We start from the raw sequence: 20,057 nt of genomic DNA, 5'->3' as shown, positions 1-20,057 counted from the left end.
CTCCTCCGAGGCGGGGCGGGGGGGGGGGCCCGGCGGCTCGGCCGCCATGGCGGAGCGGGCGGGACGCTGAGGCGGCGGCGGCGGCGGCGGTGGGGGCCATGCTGGCCGGCTGGCTGGGCCGGGGGGCCTGGGGCGTCCTGAAGGGAGGCCGGCGGGCCTGGGGAGGCCCCGCTCCGCCCTGCCGCTCGGGCCTCCTCCCTCCGCGCTGCCGCCCCTTCCCCCCGCTCCTGCTCCCGGGGCCCGGACGTTGTGCGCAAGGTGCGAGCGCCGATCGGGACGGACGCGGCCCCGAACCCCGACGGGCGCCCGCACAGACCGCTTTTAACTTGGTAGGTCCTTAACCGCCCCTCCCTTCATTCAATCCTCCTTAATAATGTTGGTATTTGTTAAGCGCTTCCTCTGGGCAGAGCGCTGTTCTAAGCGCTGGGGGAGAGACAGGGTCATCAGGTGGTCCCATGTGAGGCTCCCAGTGAATCCCCATTTTAATAACAATGTTAGTATTTGTTAAGCGCTTCCTCTGGGCAGAGCGCTGTTCTAAGCGCTGGGGGAAAGACAGGGTCAATAGGTGGTCCCACGTGAGGTTCCCAGTTAATCCCCATTTTAATAATAATGTTGGTATTGGTTAAGTGCTTCCTCTGGGCAGAGCACTGTTCTAAGCGCTTGGGGAGAGACAAGGTCATCAGGTGGTCCCATGTGAGGCTCCCAGTGAATCCCCATTTTAATAACAATGTTAGTATTTGTTAAGCGCTTCCTCTGGGCAGAGCACTGTTCTAAGCGCTGGGGGAGAGACAGAGTCCTCAGGTGGTCCCACGTGAGGCTCACAGTTAAGTCCTATTTTAATAATAATGTTGGTATTGGTTAAGTGCTTATTCTGGGCAGAGCACTGGTCTAAGCGCTGGGGCAGATACAGGGTCATCAGGTGGTCCCATGTGAGGCTCCCAGTTAATCCCCATTTTAATAATGTTGGTATTGGTTAAGCGCTTACTATGGGCAGAGCACTGTTCTAAGCCCTGGGGGAGAGACAGGGTCATCAGGTGGTCCCACGTGAGGCTCCCAGTTAATCCCATTTTAATAATAATGTTGGTATTTGTTAAACGCTTATTCTGGGCAGAGCACTGTTCTAAGCGCTGGGGCAGATACAGGGTCATCGGGTTGTCCCACGTGAGGCTCACAGATAATCCCCATTTTACAGATGAGGGAACTGAGGCACAGAGAAGTGAAGTGACTTGCCCACAGTCACAGAGCTGACAAGTGGCAGTGTCAGGAGTCGAATCCATGACCTCTGATTCTGAAGCCCACGCTCTTTTCACTGAGCCAGACTCTGACGAGGGAACTGAGGCCCAGAGAAGTGAAGTGCCTTGCCTACAGTCTAACAGCTGACAAGTGGCAGAGCCGGGAGTCGAACTCATGACCTCTGACTCTGAAGCCCAAGCTCTTTTCCACTGAGCCATGCTGCTTCCCGAGCTTACTGAGCGCAGACTCTCTGCAGAGCACCCGACTGAGCGCTTGGAATGGATAGTTCGGCAGCATCATTCATTGTAATCCTCTGTATCACCCGCCTACTCTATGCAGAGCACTGGACCGAGCGCTTGGAATGGACAGTTCAACAACATCAGTCTAAATCTCTGTATCGAGCGCTTACCCTGTGCAGAGCACTGGACCGTGCGTTTGGAACGGACAGTTCAGCAACATCATTCAGTCTAAATCTCTGTATCGAGCGCTTACCCTGTGCAGAGCACTGGACCGTGCGTTTGGAACGGACAGTTCAGCAACATCATTCAGTCTAAATCTCTGTATCGAGCGCTTACCCTGTGCAGAGCACTGGACCGAGCGCTTGGAATGGACGGTTCAGCAGCATCATTCATTCAGTCTGAATCTCTGTATCGAGCGCTTACCCTGTGCAGAGCACTGGACCGAGCGCTTGGAATGGACGGTTCAGCAGCATCATTCATTCAGTCTGAATCTCTGTATCGAGCGCTTACCCTGTGCAGAGCACTGGACCGAGCGCTTGGAATGGACAGTTCGGCAACATCATTCATTCTCATCCTCTGTTTTAGCAACATCATTCATTCAGTCCTTTGTTTCAGCAGCATCATTCAGCCTAATCCTCCGTATCGAGCGCCTGCTCTGGGGAGAGCACTGGACTGAGCGCTTGGAATGGACAGTTCGGCAACATCGTTCATTCTAATCCTCTGTATCGAGCGCTTACTCTGTGCAGAGCACTGGACTGAACGCTTGGAATGGACATTCCGGCAACATCGTCCATTCTAATCCTCTATTTCAGCAACATCAGTCTAATCCGTATCGAGCGCTTACTCTGTGCAGAGCACTGCACTAGGCGCTTGGAATGGACAATTCGGCAACATCATTCAGTCTAATCCTCTGTATCGAGGCCTTACTCTGGGTAGAGCGCTGGACTGAGCGCTTGAAATGGACGGTTCGGCAACATCATTCATTGTCTGATCCTCTGTATCGAGCGCTTACTCTGTGCCAAGCACTGTGCTAAGCCATACAGTAGATACAGACGTAGCAGTTCAGAAGCATTTGGCTTGGTAGTGCTTTTACAGTCTCCTAGAAGGCTTCTCCCACACCCTCCAAACGCAAGCAGGTGGCCATCGTTGAACTTGAAAATATTCCTCTTTACTTAAAAGTGTCAGTGAATGTCTGGCTCGAAGGCACTTCGTCCTCCTTGGAGACCAACAAATTATCTAGCTATCAGGACCCTTTGACATCTGCTTTTGCTTTATTTGTTGACTTCTCTCCCTTAAAGTTGCGGGGACAGTGATGTTGATAATGTCTAAGGATTTGGGGTGGGGGCTAGTGGAAGAAAGGGTTAACCTAATTTTGACTGAAAGGCTATGCTCCCTTCTAAATTAGGCCTTTCATAGTCATATTCCAAGGCAAGATAATTATTTTTAGCCCATTGGAAACATTTTCAAGATTTGATGTAATAGCTGACTTCCCTTTTGGTGACTCTATGTAATCAAATTTTTCTTCTCACAAGTTAAGCAGTCAGTGAGATTGGTTGCTTTTACTGGCCTTCTTTGAGAATCAAGCAAAGACCAGATTACTCTCTCTCTCTCTTTTTAACCTGCTTAAATATTAACTAGTCCTAAATCGGTTCTTAGCTACTTGTATGCCAGAATCTTTGGTGAAACAATTACAGTGAGGCTTAGTTGATATGACTTCTACAAGAATGACCTGTCAGTAGCTTAAATCAGGTGTCATGGGTGGAAGTAGCCACATCCATGCTGAAGACCTCTAGTCCTCATCAGTGGCTCAGACATCCTGCTAGCTGGTTGCCGAAGTTGCTGACCTCCAGTAGTATGCCGTAGGTTGGGAAATCTGAGATGTTTCTTTAATTTTCTTTGGGTTTATATCTTTGCTGCTTGAGTAGTCTGAAATTAGCTTTAATGTTTAGTAATTTAATAAGTATCTCGCCTGGGAACTGTATATACGAAAAGCAAACCCTTTCCATTCTTGCCTCCGCTCCCTGAACTGTAATACGTCTAAAATTGAATTTCTCATCTTTCCTCCTAATCTTCCCATCTGTCTCATACCGTCATTCTCCATGTCTCCACAGCCAGCAACCTTTTTATTATCCTTGACCTTCTCACTGTCCTTCAGTTCTCCCTATCTTCAAAGCCCTTTCCAGCTTCATTTCTCTTCCCCCAACTGCCCCTTCAGCACTTTTGCACCCCCCCGAATGCCTTTTCCTTCTTGCCCCTTTCTAAATGATTTTAGTGTGTCTCTTCTGCTATATGGTGAGATATGCCCACTTTATTCTGTTTAGGCTAGGGTTGTGTACACAACTGCTGACTTCAGATCCCACACTTACCAACCGCTAAAATTTCACTTCTTCCTCCGCAACATTTCTCAGTCGTGCCCTTTCCACCCAAAAAAGCTACCCTTCTGGTTCCAGCTCTTGTCAGGTCTCAATCAGAGCGTCAGCTTCTCCACTGCCCTGCCTCTTCCTTCTGTGGTCTCTCTCACAACCCTGTTGCACAAAGCAACACTTGAGGAAGGTGATTTGTGCAGCTTGTGTAGTACTGACCGAAGGGGGAGAAGCAGGGCGATCCAGTGAAGAGGCTGAGATAATAGTCGATTGGGATTCGATGAGCTTGAAGTAGGTGGTAGCCATTTGGATGCATGGGGAGCAGTTGTCCGGTGGTTAAATAGCTATTGAACTTTTATGGCAGTTCTGTACTTGGGACGGGCCCTTGTCCCGTGCTTTAATGGAGTCCCACTTGCCAGCAGCCCCAGGGGTAACTGTGCATTTGCAATAGGATATGTCAGCCCAGACCATCATCAGACTCATTTCTCTTTGTTTCTCTCTCTCTCCCTTTCTCTCCTCTCCCTCTCCAATATCAAGTCATATCGAAGGTAGTTTAGCTCTTAGCTGGGCCCTGGGTGCAGGAGACCATGATGGGCTCTAAAATTGCCACTCCTATGGGCTTCTAATCACATGGCACTTCACTGATGTGCATCCTTAAAGAAATAGTTATCTGCTGAGAGAACTTGATATAAGCTATGAACCAAATAAACTTATTAATTTTACTTAAAAGCTTTCCATGTGTTTTTTGTTTTTGTAGTATGAAAATCCGTGGACAATCCCAAATTTCTTATCACTGGCAAGAATTGGGTTGGCCCCGGTTCTGGGCTATTTGATTATTGAAGAAGACTTTAATGTGGCACTAGGAGTTTTTGCTTTAGCTGGAATAACGGATTTGGTAAGTTGTAAAAACTCACTTGGATTTTGGTAAATGCTTGCAGAAAAATGTTCATTTATATAAAGGGTACTTGGGTCTGAAGTCACACCACATTATTTTCACAATAATATTTGAGAGGGATCTTGAGAGAGTATTTTTTTCCAGCTCCCTGTCTCAGTAATCCCTGTAGTATATAAGCGCTTATTATGTGTCAAGCACTGCACTGAATGGTGGAGTAGATACAAGATATTTAGATTGGACCCAGTCTTCATTCCTCAAGAAGCTCACAGTGGAGCAGGTAAAATGTGAAACTGACTTGGGCAGATGATCTGCCATTTCTCCCCCTTACCCTTAAACGTTTCTAGTGATTAACACTCTACAGTCTCCTTTAGAGATCTTGTCCAATATTTTATCATCCTGAGAGTAAAGGGTGGCCTTTTGTCGTCAAAAATCTTTTCTGGTTTAATGTCAATTCATTTTCACATAGAAAGTGAACTGCAGTCTCCCAGCTATCTCAGGTATGCATTCCCAAATAGAAGAATTGCCTGAGATTAAGAAGGCAAATATAGTCACCTAGGAAAATAAATAAGCCCACTAATGGTCCTAGACCTTTAAATCTGTTTTGGACCAAATGACAAGCAGTGTAATATTATATATTGAAAATAATTATGCTTGCTTTTGTTTTTTTAAAAAAGTGGTTTTACTACCTTTCTTTGAGGGCCTTAAATTAGTACTCTGCTCTTAAACAGTTCGTGATTGATAGCACTTTTCCATTAACTAAACTGGCATAGATAGTAGGAAAGGTTCATAAGAACTCAAATTTGTCTCAATTCACCATATATTTTGATGAATTTGTGCTGGCTGACATTCTTCATGAAAATGTACTTTATTCTTAAAGAGAATATTGATTCCTGTTCCCTATTTTTTCGAGATCAAGCAGTGATACTTGATTAAAACTATGCACTTAATGAGAACAGTGTTAATATAGCACTCTAAAAAACCTAAATAACTTGAGCAATAGTCACAGCAATATTAAAAATGAACCATTTAGACTCCTATCTAGTAATTCAAAGCCTTATTTTATATAATAGACCCCCTCTTTTTTTTCTTGCTCGTAAGCAGAGCCAATCAGTTTAATTTTGCACTTTTTTAACCTCTGTGTAATGGGCAAACAAATGAGTTAATATCAACCCCTCGCCATAGTTAAACTGTGACGAGACTCTCAGCCTTTATAAGTATCTTTTAGACTTTGAAAAGGTTAGTTGTAAGTTGCTTACAGTATTGTAAGGAAAAAGGTTGAGAGAAGTCGTTATAACTTGTGTTAGAGCGGAAGGGAGTTTGTCACTGAGGGTTTGCTGTTGCCGAGAAAACTTTCTCTTGCCCCCGTTCCAGGCCCTGACACATACTGGCAGAGCTCACTAGTCAAATACAAATACCACTGGGCAGAGGGCCTCTCTGCTCTGCCTTTTGATGTTGTCTTTGGCTTTACTTTTAGTTTACCGCTCTGCCTCCGATTACAAGGTGGGCTCTCCACATTAACCTGGTTTAGACTGAATTTGATAAATGTCGCACCAGATACTTTGGAAGCTCGATTATTCTCCGGGTCTTGAAACCTTAGATCTCGGTTAGTCTGGCTTTTGGGGATACCACAAAAACGAGGCATCTGGAGGTCCCCGCTGTGATTACTGGGTTCCCCTAGCTGATCCCCTAGCCAGAGTGTGGTTTGGACTTCTCCAGGTGCAGAGCTTTGCCTGGGTTTCTGTTGCAGGAGAAATTGGGGCCATTTTGGCTGGCGCCCAATCTCTTTCTAGGAGTTGGAGGGGAAAGGATGGGAGGGTATTTTTGAATTGGCATTTGGCAAATGGAGTAGGACATCGGAACGCTGGTCTGGAGGGATTATCCAGATATTTAATGTCATGGATTGGGTTCATTTCCAAGTCAGCTAGGGAATTGGAAATTGAGGGTCTCCTATTTGAGGTTCAGGAAGAAATAGTTTTGATCTTGATTAGGATCACTAACATAATTTAACTTTTTAGATGAAATAACTTCTGTTTAAAATGTCCCCGTGTAACATCCACATTTTGGTCTAGGCAGGTTGTTTTGTTGCTCTCTTCAGAAAACAATTGATTTTGTAAAATCCATCTTGTTTACAGCTGGATGGATTTATTGCTAGAAATTGGGCCAATCAGAAATCTGCTTTGGGAAGTGCCCTTGACCCGCTTGCTGATAAAATACTTATCAGTATCCTCTATGTCAGCCTGACTTGTGCAGATCTTATTCCAGGTAAGAGCTATGTAAGGAATATTAAGCAGTCTTTTAGTTTCTGGAAAATCTCCCCTGTGGTCAATTGCAAAAAAAATTTGAAGGAATATTTTTCTCCTAAAGTAACTTGAATCTCTTTGTCATTGTCCTGTGAAACGCAAATAGTATTATTTTTTAATGACATCTGTTAAGCACTTTCTGTGTCAGGCACTACAAAGTGCTAGGGTAGATATAAGATAATTGGGTTGGACACTGTCCCTGGTCCATATAGGACTGATGTTCTTCATCCCCATTCTACTGGTGAGGTAACTGTGGCACAGAGAAGTGAAATGACTTGCCCAGGTCACAAAACAGACAAGTGGCAGAACCAGGAGGAGAACCCAGGTTCTCTGACTCCCAGGTCTACACTCTATTCGCTAGGCCACGCTATGTTTCATTTTTAAAATTGAGAAAGGCCTCCCCATGGTGTGAAATCTTAAAGGACTGAGAGGAGACTGAAAGGGTAGGGGAGGTTTTGGGCAGAGTCCAAGGGGTTGGGGGCCAAACGGGCTTCTCCGTGTAGAATGAAATCTGGCAGAGCTTAATGATGTCTTTTCAATGATGTCACCGCTCTTACCGGTGACAGCCACGATGACAGCCCTTTAACAGATTTTACCTCAGGCTCTTTGGATGAGTGAGCATGTGATGCCTCACTTAAAGCAAGGCACCTTCAGCCTCCAATCTCCAAAGATCCCGGCCTCCGGGAGACGTGGCCAGGTAGGGACCAGGGCTCCAAGAGGGTCCGGTACCCCTTTGTCTAGAACCCGGAAGCACTGGGAGGGGAGAGAAGGCGGGAGGCCATGGGAGTTGAACATGGCAGCGGACGCTCGTCCGGCACTACGGCCAACACCAACCAAAGGGCCCTTCTTCAGTCTCTACTCATTCTGCCGCCCAGCTCGCTTTTGAAAACCACCTCTGCATCTATCCCCTCCTCGGGAGATGCCTCGTGTAGTGGGAAGAGCAAGCGCCTGGGAATCGGGAGATCTGGTTTCTAGTCCCAATCCACCACTTGGCCGTATGTGACCGTGAGTCACTTATTTGAGCTTCAGTTTCTTCACCTGTAAAAGTGGGGGTAAAAATAGCTCCCATTGGGAAGAAATTGTTGGGATAAATGTGATGCAGTGTTGAAAGACACAGCTTTGGCCAGCATGTGACACGTTGGTCAAACTGCGCATATTATAACCATGGCTTCATCAAGACCTTAACTCTCACGGGATAAAACCGAGCGTATGAGAAAAGGGACTTATTGCAACTTCACCGCTGTGCACATTATGCAGCCGTTGTTTAAGTGCATTCTTAAATTGGTGTTCGTAGTAGAGGAAAACAAATACATTGAGAATTCTGATTTCCTGGAAATTTTCAGGTTACATTTGTGACTTGCTCCAAGTGTGTGACTGTCAAAAGTATCTTCCATGTAGATTTAGTATATTTGTGGATGCGCTAAAGTTTTTTCATAAGCCAAATGGTTAATCCTATTTTTACTTTTGATTTTTCAGTTCCACTCACATACATGATTATTTCAAGAGACATCGTCTTAATTGCTGCCGTATTTTATATCAGATACAGAACTCTGTCACCACCAGTGAGTAAAAACTTGTTTTGTTTCAAAGTGAGATTGTTGTTCCCTAAGTATAGGGAAAGCCCAGTGCAACATAACTAATGATTTGCTGTGGAAAGCACTAAAACCTCTTCAAGAAGATTGTCCATAAAATCATTTCTTTGTACAGATTCATATGTATTCAGTCATATTTATTGAGGGCTTACTGTGTGCAAAGCACTATACGAAGCACCTAGGAGAGTACAAAACAGACACATTCCCTGCCCACAATTAGCTTACAGTCTAGAGGAGGAAACAGACATTAATATACATAAATAGATAAATTACAGATCTATAGATAGGTGATGTGGGAATTGAAGGATGAATGAAGGGAGCATTTTAGGGTGACGGAGAAGAGGAGGGCTTAGTTAGGGAAGGCTTTTTGGAGGAGATGTGCCTTCATAAGGCTTTAAAGTGAAGAGCAGTTCAGAGCGAAGTTTTAAGTGAAGAGAGAGCAGTTATCTGTCTGATTTGAGGAGGGAGGACATCCCAGGCCAGAGGTGGGATGTGGGCGAGAGGTCAGTGACGAGATAGATGAGATCGAGGTATGAGAAGGTTAGCATTAGAAGAACGTAGTGTGAAGCCTGCATTATAGGAGAGCAGTGAGGTGAGGTAGGACGGGGCAAGGTGATTAAGTACTTTTAAAGCCAATGGTGAGGAGAGTTTTTGTTTTGTTATGGAGGTGTTTGGGGAACCACTGACATTTTTTGAGGAGTGGGGAAATGTGATCTGAAGTTTCTGAAGGAAAATGATCCAGTCAGCAGCGTGGAGTATGGACTGGAATGGGGAGAGGCAAGAGGCAGGAAGGTCAGCGAGGAGGCTGCTGCAATAATCAAGACGGGATAGGATAAGTGCGTACATTAATGTGGTTGCAGTTGGGATGGAGAGGAAGGGGTGAATTTTAGCGATGTTGTATTATAGATTGACAAATCCAGATTCTGGTGACTTTTTAACACATTACTAGATATCACTGACTCTCCAATTAACTTCTCAAAGACTTCAATGAATCCAAATTCTATTCTCTTTAAGTAATGCTCTCAGTAACTGACTTTCTAGAAGTATGGAAAAAAACATGCAACTCATTACATTGTTTTACTGTTTCTCTCCTCTTCCCCTCCTCCTCCCACCCCGCAATTTTGCAGCGAACACTTTCTAGATACTTCAATCCCTGCTATGCCACTGCTAGGTTAAAACCAACATTCATCAGCAAGGTAAGGTGGAGTAAGTGGCAGTTCTGTATTTGTGTTCTTTTGACACGCAATAAAGGATATTAAAAAAGCTAGAGGAAATAAGGACATCCAAATGATCAGGGCAATGTGGAAACTTCTCTATGAGGTTAGACTGAAAGGGTTGAGACTCTTCCCTCTGAGAAGAGAGGTCATGATTGAGAGGATGAGTACAGAATTGTCTTCAGCGCCCAGATGAGGTGATTTACATTCATTTAAGCCTGAGGATGGTGACAGGAGTTGCCTAGCGAGTGATAAGAATGTGAAATTTGTTTACCCAGGAAGTTGGACAGGCAGAATATACCAGTGGGTTCACAGAGGATTTGGATAAATTTGTGAATGTGTGTGATTCACAAGAATCACGAGAAGTAGCATGGGCTTGGGAGTCAGGATATGGGTTTGAATCCTGACTCCACTTGCCTGCCGTGTGACCTTGGACAAGTCGTTTCACTTTCGTGCCTGTTACCTCAACTGTAAAATGGGGATTAAGACTCTGAGCCCCACTTGGGACCATCTAATTAGCTTGTTTCCACCCCAGTCTTTAGACCGGTGCTTGGAGCGTAATAAGTGCTTAAATACCATAATTATTATTAAAACATAGTATTAAGCATATGTGCAGATACTGGGGTGATTGCAAGGCAAATAGATTAACACTGGTTTACTTACAATCTAAATGGGGGTGATGAGTCACACAAAGGTAAAAGTGCATTACAAAATAACTATCAGCAGTCCATTAAAATATAAAAGTAGTTGTACACAGTTCTTGGAGGGAGAAATCCTTAAACTCCTCAAGGATTTAGGGAAGTCTCTGGCACCTGCTACCGCCTTCCCTAGTTTTAAAAAAGATCCTGATGGCAGGCTTCAGTCCCTTTTGGTCTGGTTGGGAGATCGTAAACATTGGGCTTTTTCAAAATTCTCTATATCTGGCCAAATAATAATAATAGTGGTATTTATTAAGCACTTACTACATGCCAAAGCACTGTTCTAAATGATAGGGTAGATACAAGGTAATCAGGTTGTCCCACCTGGGGCTCTCCCAGTCTTAATCCCTATTTTACAGATGAGGTAACTGAGTCACAGAGAAATTAAGGGACTCACCCAAAGTCACACAGGTGACAAGTGGCAGAGCCGGGATTAAAACCCACGACGTCTGACTCCCAAGCCCGGGCTCTTTCCACTAAGCCATGCTGCTTCTCACCAACTGGCTTGAAGGAGGTCCATGCGGGAAATGTCAGAACATCACATCCAAGGATAACATCTCAGATTTTTCCAAAACTTTAATTTTTTTAAAGTGCTATCAAACTTTCACTATTATCCTCATTCTGTCCCCACAACATCCTGATAAAGCAGGGGGTTGTGATTGTTTCACAACTTAGAAAAGGGGCATAGAGAGCCTTTAGGATGCTCTCCTCTCTTGCCCTCACTTGGTTGTAGAGTTGGTAACAGGACAGATCCTGCCCCCACTAAGTTCCCTCCCCTACTAAGTTCCCTAAGTCTCTGTGTCTTTAGAGCCATATTATACATGGTTGAGGGCTCAGGGTGCTCTTGTGAAAAACACATTGCACGTTTTTTATCTGGAGGTGCTTCTCTGCACCCTCAAATAGTCATTTGAGTCTAGAGTGAGCAGACTTGATGCTTGACACAAATCTTTATAGTAATCATAATTTATGAAAGGAAGGTAGACTGGCCTAATCCATCCCCAAATCTAAAACAAAACCCACTGTGCAGTAATTGAGTTTTGGAACATTATGTAAGTGTTGGGAACCAAAATGTCTTAGTGGTCTAAGAATGAGTTTTTAATCTCTGAAAAGCTCCTAAAAGGTAGAGATTTTGACATCACTTAGTGCTCAATAAATATTAAGTTGATTATCCAACTTTATAGGCGACTTAACGTTGAATAAATGCTGTATCTGCGGGTGCTTTAGTTTATAACTTAAAATAATTTTTCCCTAGGTGAACACAGCAGTTCAGTTAATCCTAGTGGCAGCATCTTTAGCAGCTCCAGTTTTCAATTATGTTGACAGCATTTATCTCCAGATACTTTGGTAAGCTAAATGTTTATATGTTTAATGTGAAGTTTTAATATCTCTTTTTTTTTTTTCCTTATAATGACCTCTTCTGTGGTGCTGGAACTACTGCATATTAGGAATATTGTTTCATTCACCTGAAGCAAGAGATAATAATAATTATGGTATTTAAGTGCTTATTATGTGCCAAGCACTGCGGTAATAATAATAATGATGTTGGTTTTTGTTAAGCGCTTACTATGTGCTGAGCACTGTTCTAAGTGCTGGGGTAGATACAGGGTAATCAGGTTGTCCCACATGAGGCTCAGTCTTCATCCCCATTTTACAGATGAGGTAACTGAGGCACCGAGAAGTGACGTGGCTTGCCCAAAGTCACACAGCAGACAAGTGGCAGAGCCGGGATTTGAAACCATGACCTCTGATTCCCAAGCCTGGCCTCTTTCCACTGAGCCACGCTGCTTCTCTAGCAGCGGAGTAGATGGAGGATAATCAGGTTGTCCCATGTGGGGTGCTCAATTCCCATTTTATAGATGAGGGAACTGAAGCACAGAGAAGTTAAGTGGCTTGCGCAAGGTCACACATCAGAAGTGGCAGAGCAGAGATTAGAATCCACATCCTCTGACTTCCAAGTTTGTGCTCTTTCCACTAAACCATGCTGCTTCTCGCATTTATTGAACACTTAATAATAATGTTGGAATTTGTTAAGCACTTACTATTTGCAGAGCACTGTCCTAAGTGCTAGGGTAGATACAGGGTGATCAGGTTGTCCCATGTGAGGCTCGCAGTTAATCCCCATTTTACAGATGAGGTAACTGAGGCACAGAGAAGTTAAGTGACTTGCCCACAGTCACACAGCTGCCAAATGGCAGAGCCAGGATTCGAACCCATGACTTCTGACTTTCAAGCCACTGAGCCATGCTGCTTGCTGTTGTAATGTAACCTTTGGCTTTGTTTTATTTGCTGACAGTACTCACACGTGTCCTTTTTTTAACCAAAAATTAAAGAGACATTTGAATTTCTGTCTTTAAAGAAGTATAAATGCACTGGGCTTTTTTCATTTAAAGAAAATTATTCCGCTAAAGTGTCCACCAAAGCAGGCCCATTGTGCTCCTTGCCTGCTGACATGAAATGCTCACTGGTTTTAATTTTTGAAAGAAGCTATTCTGTAACACTTACAAGCCTTGACCAGTGTATTAGTGGGTAATAAGTTAATGTAATAATTTAATGTAATAAGTTAAAATATTTTAATTAACTAGCTGCCATCTTACCCAGTTCCCTAAGTCAAAGATGGGGAAGTAGGGGAATAACAGCTAGTTGATTCTTGGAGACAGGGAGGATCGTGTAACAGAGTGGAACCATCCGGGGGCTTTGGAAAATGATCAAAAGGAGAGCATTGCCCACAGCCTGGTCACCATCATTGGTTAAAAGGTTTATTTTGTTAAAACTTAATTCCTTTATCTGTATCACTAATGCTCCCATTTCACTGGGTCTCATAGCTGCCTTACTTTTCCTACAAGCTTGGGTTGACCGGTACCAGTAGAGCCTGGGACTTTTGTGTAGTCGGTATGGTCCGCGGGCTCTGTATTGGAGAAAATCCAGGTTATCCTTCTCGCTGTCCATGTGGCATAGAGAGGGGGATGGGGCAAACCTGTTGCAAAGGCCTGAGGAGGGGATGTCTTCCCGACAATGCAAGCCTGTTGGGACTCGGCCCGCTGCGATAGCGAAGAAGCCGCGCGGGTGCCCCGAGGTCGGGACTGACGAGGACTAGAGCTCGAGGCTTTCTGAGAATGCAGCTCTGCCTTCTAGGAGACTGGGTGTCCTCCCCACTAGCGTGTACGTGTCGCTGGGAACAGTGGCTTTCGGCTCTGCCGTTGTCAGCCCCGACTGCCTGCTGCTTGCTCTCCCCAGACTCGGGGGTTTGATGCTAAGGGGTGACTTCCCTCAAGTGGATTCTCATCGGACACTTCCGGCAAAACAACAAAAATCTCACATTGCCTCATGCTGATTGAGCATCTAAACTCATTTTATCTGCACATTTGTGGGGGAAAATTAAGTTTTCTTTTGTAAGCTCATCCACTAGATAGTGTGCTCACTGGGGGCAGGGATTGTGTCTACCAACTCTGTGATGATGTATTCTCCCGACTGCTTAGTACAAAACTCCACGCAGTAAGAGCTCAATGAATATCATCGATTGAGCTTATTTGGTGCACTGAAAAAGTGTTTGATTACATATTGACTTCTTGAGATTCAAATATTAAGACTTTTTCCTCTCCTACTCCAAAAGGTGCATTACAGCTTTCACCACAACTGCATCAGCCTACAGTTATTATCATTATGGCCGGAAAACCGTGCAGGTAATCAAGAGCCTCCAGCGTGATTAGCAGGGAAACAGAAGGACACTGTAGACCGGCTTTGGTGCAAACAATCTGACAGCTCATTCTTCTGGGGTTTGGTTTGGAAAGGACTTGTCAATTTAAACCATGCATCCAAACGAAGTTCAATCATGTTGTATATATGGAATTTCCCTTGTATTTTCAAACAAATTGCAAATAAATAGTGATGTAGAATTCTATAAGTTTCTTAATGTTGTTTACAATCCAGCTACTCTTGACAGCTTAGTATTTTTTCATTGTATTTGAGGCATCTCAGAGAAATTAAATCTTTGTCCAAATCCTCTTTTATAATAGTAGAATTTGGATGGGTAAAGCACCTTATTAAGAGGTCAGTGAAAGTTAAGGAAAATTACAAAGACAGAGGCTGTGCATCCTCTACTTAGCTTGAACCACCAATTTTGTCTTCCACAACTCTGACCGCTAACATAATTCAGTTCACCTAACGATGTCAAAAGTAATTGATTTATGCTTCAACCTCTGTTGACCTGATTAATGTTGAATTTATTTTATAAAGAGTTTCTAAAATTAAATGTTGAGTTAAAGAAAATCAAGCACAAAATGGCATGTATGGTTAACGAAGTCTTCCAAAGTCAGCGGCCTCAAATTTATATACAGGAGTAATGAGTAACAGAATTATGCTTGGGTCTGAGGACCTGTTCACATTCTACTTAGTGATGGAAATGGTAAAATTATATATTTTGTCCCCATTGTGTTTCTGTAAAGTCATGTGATATTATACCAGCTTGTCCATGGGAAAGACTCTAAAAAATTCCTGGAAAGTGTCTCAACTTTACCAGTATTTCCATTTCCAGGAGAAGATGTTTAACTCTAGGCGAGCATTTTAGTTGGTGAAATACATGACTGTATTTCACTGGGGAAAGGGAGCTAGGCCACATTCTTGGTCAGTTTTGTCAAGGAAAATGGTATCTCTAGTTATGAAGGTTCCATGGTTCACCAATCAGCAGTCATTTATGTTTTCCCTATAGGATCAAAAATATAAAATCTTAGTCTTGATCTTCCTAGATATGAGCTCTATTTCTCATATCTGAAGTTTAAGGTGCTTCAGATTGGGCCACTATTATCATTTTCCCATTTAAACAGACTAGGGATTAATGCTGATGTGTTAAAAAGTTCGAAGTCCCGACTGCTGTTTGAAATTCAGTTATGTTTTGGGCTGAAAGCATGCTTATTTAAAGGTGTTTTATGGAATTAGAAAAATTTGTTACCTTCTGGTAGTCTTATTTTGTCAACACTTTTGGAAAGGAAGATGGAATATTTGGTAACTGGAATTCACTGGTCTGCCTAGCTGATTTCATTTCTTTCTGCTTAGGTATTTAAAACTTTCTGTTTGGAAAGTGTATTTTTTTTTTAAATGCTGCCATATAGATCATGAACAGAGAAGCCAGGTTCTCAGGCTGGTTGAAGTGACCCATTAGTGGGATACTATGTTCCAGCTCTTTGTAATTTATCTGTTGAGTTTTTTAATAAAGTTATTAAAAAGCTGTGATCAGTTAAACTGCTTGCCTGTTGTTTGTTTAAATATTTGAAAAGTACCATTCCTTATTTTTTTCTGAATGTATATGGGGTATTTCTGTCTGTGCCTCTACCTGTCTGTGGAGCAGTGTAGTTTAGAGGAAAGCACGTGGGCTGGTTGGTAGAAGGGGAAGAGCTGAAGAAGGTGCCTTAAAGCCGATGATGGTAAGGAGTTCGAGTTTATTCAATGTTCTTATTCTCTTCGGTATCACTAGTGTGTGAACAGAAATACACTATATGAATAGAGACGGTTGCGGGGGGAACTATTTTACTAGACGGAGCAGTGCTCGTCTTTAAAGGCCTTAGCACCGAGTTTCGGTAGCTGTTGAAAATAAGCCACCCTCCATCCCCAGGACCAATACTACATTCCAAGTGTAGTGTTTGTGGTGTTCCCGGCCTTGCCCCAGAGCGCTTGGTACAGTGCTGTGCACATAGTGAGCGCTCAATAAATACTATTGAATGAGCGGAAACCCAAGTGGAAACTAAGGGGTGGGGGCGGCACAACAGAGGAGCGCTTCGGCTTGAGCAGGAAACAACGATGGAGTCTCTCCAGTCTGACTTCCTGTCCTCGCAGAACCTTCTCGGGGGTCCACGAGCGAGGCCCCGGCCCCCCGCCACCTGGGTGATTTCAGGTCTGAGGGCCGACCCCTCCTCCCTTTCTCGGTGTCTCGCTAACCGCTCTCTGCAGGGGAGGAGGGGTCATCAAGGTGGCGGAGTTCGCTGGCATCTGGCCAGCTGGGGCTCCCTGCCCCTTCTAACGGTGTCCCAGAAAGGTCGGTGACATTGAAATGCGGCGGGAGGGACAGGGAGGAGCGGAGGAAGCCCTATGGGGAGGAAGTACCACATATCGATCGTTGAGGGTGGAGAGATCAGAGTCAGAATGTCCACCCTCTATGAATAATCGTGATATTTGTTCAGCACTGACTGTGTGCCATGCACTGTGTTAAGCGCTGAGGTAGATACAAGCAGCGTGGCTGTGGAAAGAGCACTGGTGCAGAGCACTGTACTAAGCGCTTGGAATGAACAAGTCGGCAACAGATAGAGACAGTCCCTGCCTCTCCACCCAAACGGCTACCTTACTGCTAAGGGCTCTCGTTATATCCCGGCTAGACTACTGTCTCCGATCTCTCTTCCTCCTCTCTCGCCCCGCTCCGGTCTATTCTTCACTCCGCCGCCCGGCTCATCTTCCCGCAGAAACGATCTGGGCCCGTCACTCCCCTTCTTAAACACCTCCAGGGGTTGCCTATCGACCTCCGCTCCAAACAAAACCTCCTCACTCTGGGCTTCGAGGCTCTCCATCACCTCGCCCCTTCCTACCCCTCCTCCCTTCTCTCTTTCTACCGCCCACCCCGCACGCTCCGCCCCTCCGCCGCCTACCTCCTCACCGTCCCTCGGTCTCGCCCATCCCGCCGTCGACCCCCGGGTCACGTCCTCCCGCGGTCCCGGAACGCCCTCCCTCCTCACCTCCGCCAAACTGATTCTCTTCCCCTCTTCAAAACCCTACTTAAAACTCACCTCCTCCGAGAGGCCTTCCCAGGTTGAGCTCCCCTTCTCCCCCTACTCCCTCTACAGCCCCCCTTCTCCTCTCCGCAGCTTAACCCTCTTTTTCCCCCATCTCCCTCTGCTCCTCCCCCTCTCCCTTCCCCTCCCCTCAGCACTGTACTCGTCCGCTCAACTGTATATATTTATTACCCTATTTATTTTGTTAATGAATTGTACATCGCCTCGATTCTATTTAGTTGCCATCGGTTTTTACGAGATGTTCTTCCCCTTGACGCTGTTTATTGCCATTGTTCTTGTCTGTCCGTCTCCCCCGATTAGACCGTAAGCCCGTCAGACGGCAGGGACGGTCTCTATCTGTCGCCGACTTGTTCATTCCAAGCGCTCAGTCCAGTGCTCTGCACCTAGTAAGCGCTCAATAAATACTATTGAATGAATACCCCAGCGCTTAGAACAGGGGGAGCGCTATAAGAGGGGGAGGGGGAGAGAGAGCGCAATATTGGGGTGTGTGGGGAAAAAAGGGGGAGCGGTCTAAGAGGGGGAGGGAGTCAGAGAGAAAGCGCAATATTAGGGTGCGCGAGATGGGGGGGTTGCTATAAGCGGGGGAGGGGCTTAGGAGGGAAGCGCAATATTGGGGTGTGCGGGCAAAGGGGGAGCGCTATAAGCGGGGGAGGGGTTCTGAAAGGAAGTGCAATATTGGGGTACACAGTATAGAGGGGGAGCGGCCTAAGCGGCGGGGGGGGGGTAAGAAATGAAGCGCAATATTGGGGTGGGTGGAAAGGGGAGGATCGCTATAAGCGGGGGTGGGGGTTTAGAAAATAAGCGCAATATCGGGGTGTGTGGGATAGAGGGGGAGCGCTCTAAGCGTTCATTCATTCATTCATTCAATAGTATTTATCTGTGCCTCAGTTTCCTCATCTGTAAAATGGGGATTAAGACTGTGAGCCCCACGTGGGACAACCTGATTCCCCTATGTCTACCCCAGCGCTTAGAACAGTGCTCGGCACATAGTAAGCGCTTAACAAATACCAACATTATTATTATTATTATTGAGCGCTTACTATGTGCCGAGCACTGTACTAAGCGCTTGGGATGAACAAGTCGGCAACAGATAGAGACGGTCCCTGCCGTTTGACGGACTTACGGTCTAATCGGGGGAGGGGGGGCTTTAGAAATAAAGAGCAATATTAGGGGGTGCGGTATAGAGGGGGAGCGCTCTGAACGGGGCAGGGGGTTAGAAATAAAGCGCAATATTTATAGACGGGGAGCCGCCCTAAACGGCGGAGGGGGTTCAAAATAAAGCGCAATATTGGGGGGCGCGGTATGGGGGGCTCCTTAAACGGGTGAAGGGGGTTAAGAAATAAAGTGCAATATTGGGGGGGGGGCGCGGTATAGCAGGGAAGCGCTCTAAAGAGATGAGGGGGTTAGAAATAAAGCGCAATATGGGGGGGCGGTATAGAGGGGGAGCGCTCTAAGAGGGGGTGGGGGTTCGAAACAAAGCGCAATATTAGGGGGCGAGTTGTAGAGGGAGAGCGCTCTGAACGGGGGAGGGGTTAGAAATGAAGTGCAATATTTGGGGGAGGGGTTAGAAATGAAGCGCAATATTGGGGGGCGCAGAATAGAGGGGGAGCGCTCTGAATGGGGGAGGGGCGGTTAGCAATGAAGCGCAATATTGGGGGGCGCGGTATAGAGGGGGGCGCTCTGAACGGGGGAGGGGGGTTAGAAATACAGCGCAATATTGGGGGATACAGCGCAATATTGGGGATTCCAAATAAAGCGCAATATTTGGGGAGCGGCTGCAAATAAAGCGCAATATTTGGGGAAAAAACAAAGACACAATATGGGGGCGGGGCTCCAAATAAAGCGCAATATTCGGGGCGGGACTCCAAATAAAGCGCAATGTTGGGGCGGGCTCCAAATAAAGCGCAATATTTGGGGGCAATAAAGCGCAGCATTCGGGCGGGGCTACAAATAAAGGGCAATATTTGGGGGCGGGGCTAGAAACAAACGCAATATTGGGGAAATAAAGCGCAATATTTGGGGGCGGGGCTCCAAATAAAGCGCAATATTTGGGGACGGGGCTCGAAACAAAGCGCAATATTTGGGGGTGGGGTTCCAAATAAAGCGCAATATTTGGGGAGCGGCCGCAAATAAAGCGCAATATTTGGGGAAAGTGAAAGCGCAATAGTTGGGCGGGGCTCCGAATAAAGCGCAATATTGGGAAAATAAAGCGCAATATTTGGGGCGGGACTGGAAACAAAGCGCAATATTTGGGAAAATAAAGCGCAATATTTGGGCGGGGCTGGAAAAAGCGCAATATTGGGGAATAAAGCGCAATATTTCGGCGGGGGCTAGGAATAAAGCGCAATATTGGGAAAATAGAGCGCAATATTTGGGGCGGGGCTGGAAAAGTGCAATATTGGGGAATAAAGTGCGTGCAATATTTGGGGCGGGGCTCCAAATAAAGCGCAATATTTGGGGAAATAAAGCGCAATATTTGGGGCGGGGCTAGGAATAAAGCGCAATATTGGGGAAATGAAGCACAATATTTGGGGGCGGGACTCCAAATAAAGCGCAATATTTGGGCGGGGCTCCAAAATAAAGCGCAATATTTGGGGGAAAAAATCGCAATATTTGGGGGAAATATAGCGCAATATTTGGGGGAAAATAAATCGCAATATTTGGGGAAAATAAAGCGCAATATTTGGGGTGGGGCTCCAAATAAAGCGCAATATTTGGGGGAAATAAAGCGCAATATTTGGGGCGGGGGC

General features: G+C 45.5%; 1 protein-coding gene across 1 annotated transcript; it reads left to right on the top strand.

Annotated features, from left to right (window-relative positions):
- The first annotated feature begins 6 nt into the window (after nt 1-6).
- On the top strand, nt 7-15,769 carry CRLS1 (cardiolipin synthase 1). The gene is made up of 7 exons (XM_029072078.2): nt 7-329; nt 4,593-4,730; nt 6,863-6,992; nt 8,507-8,592; nt 9,750-9,818; nt 11,787-11,878; nt 14,145-15,769. The coding sequence occupies exons 1-7, from the start codon at nt 99-101 to the stop codon at nt 14,239-14,241; spliced, it is 843 nt and encodes a 280-aa protein (XP_028927911.1). The 5' UTR covers nt 7-98; the 3' UTR covers nt 14,242-15,769.
- Nucleotides 15,770-20,057: the final 4,288 nt, after the last annotated feature.

This window comes from Ornithorhynchus anatinus, chromosome 9 (assembly GCF_004115215.2).
Source record: "Ornithorhynchus anatinus isolate Pmale09 chromosome 9, mOrnAna1.pri.v4, whole genome shotgun sequence".
In the NCBI taxonomy this organism is placed as follows: Eukaryota; Metazoa; Chordata; class Mammalia; order Monotremata; family Ornithorhynchidae; genus Ornithorhynchus; species Ornithorhynchus anatinus.
The sequence above is the reverse complement of the archived record's forward strand: the minus strand, read 5'-3'. Positions and strand labels throughout refer to the sequence as shown.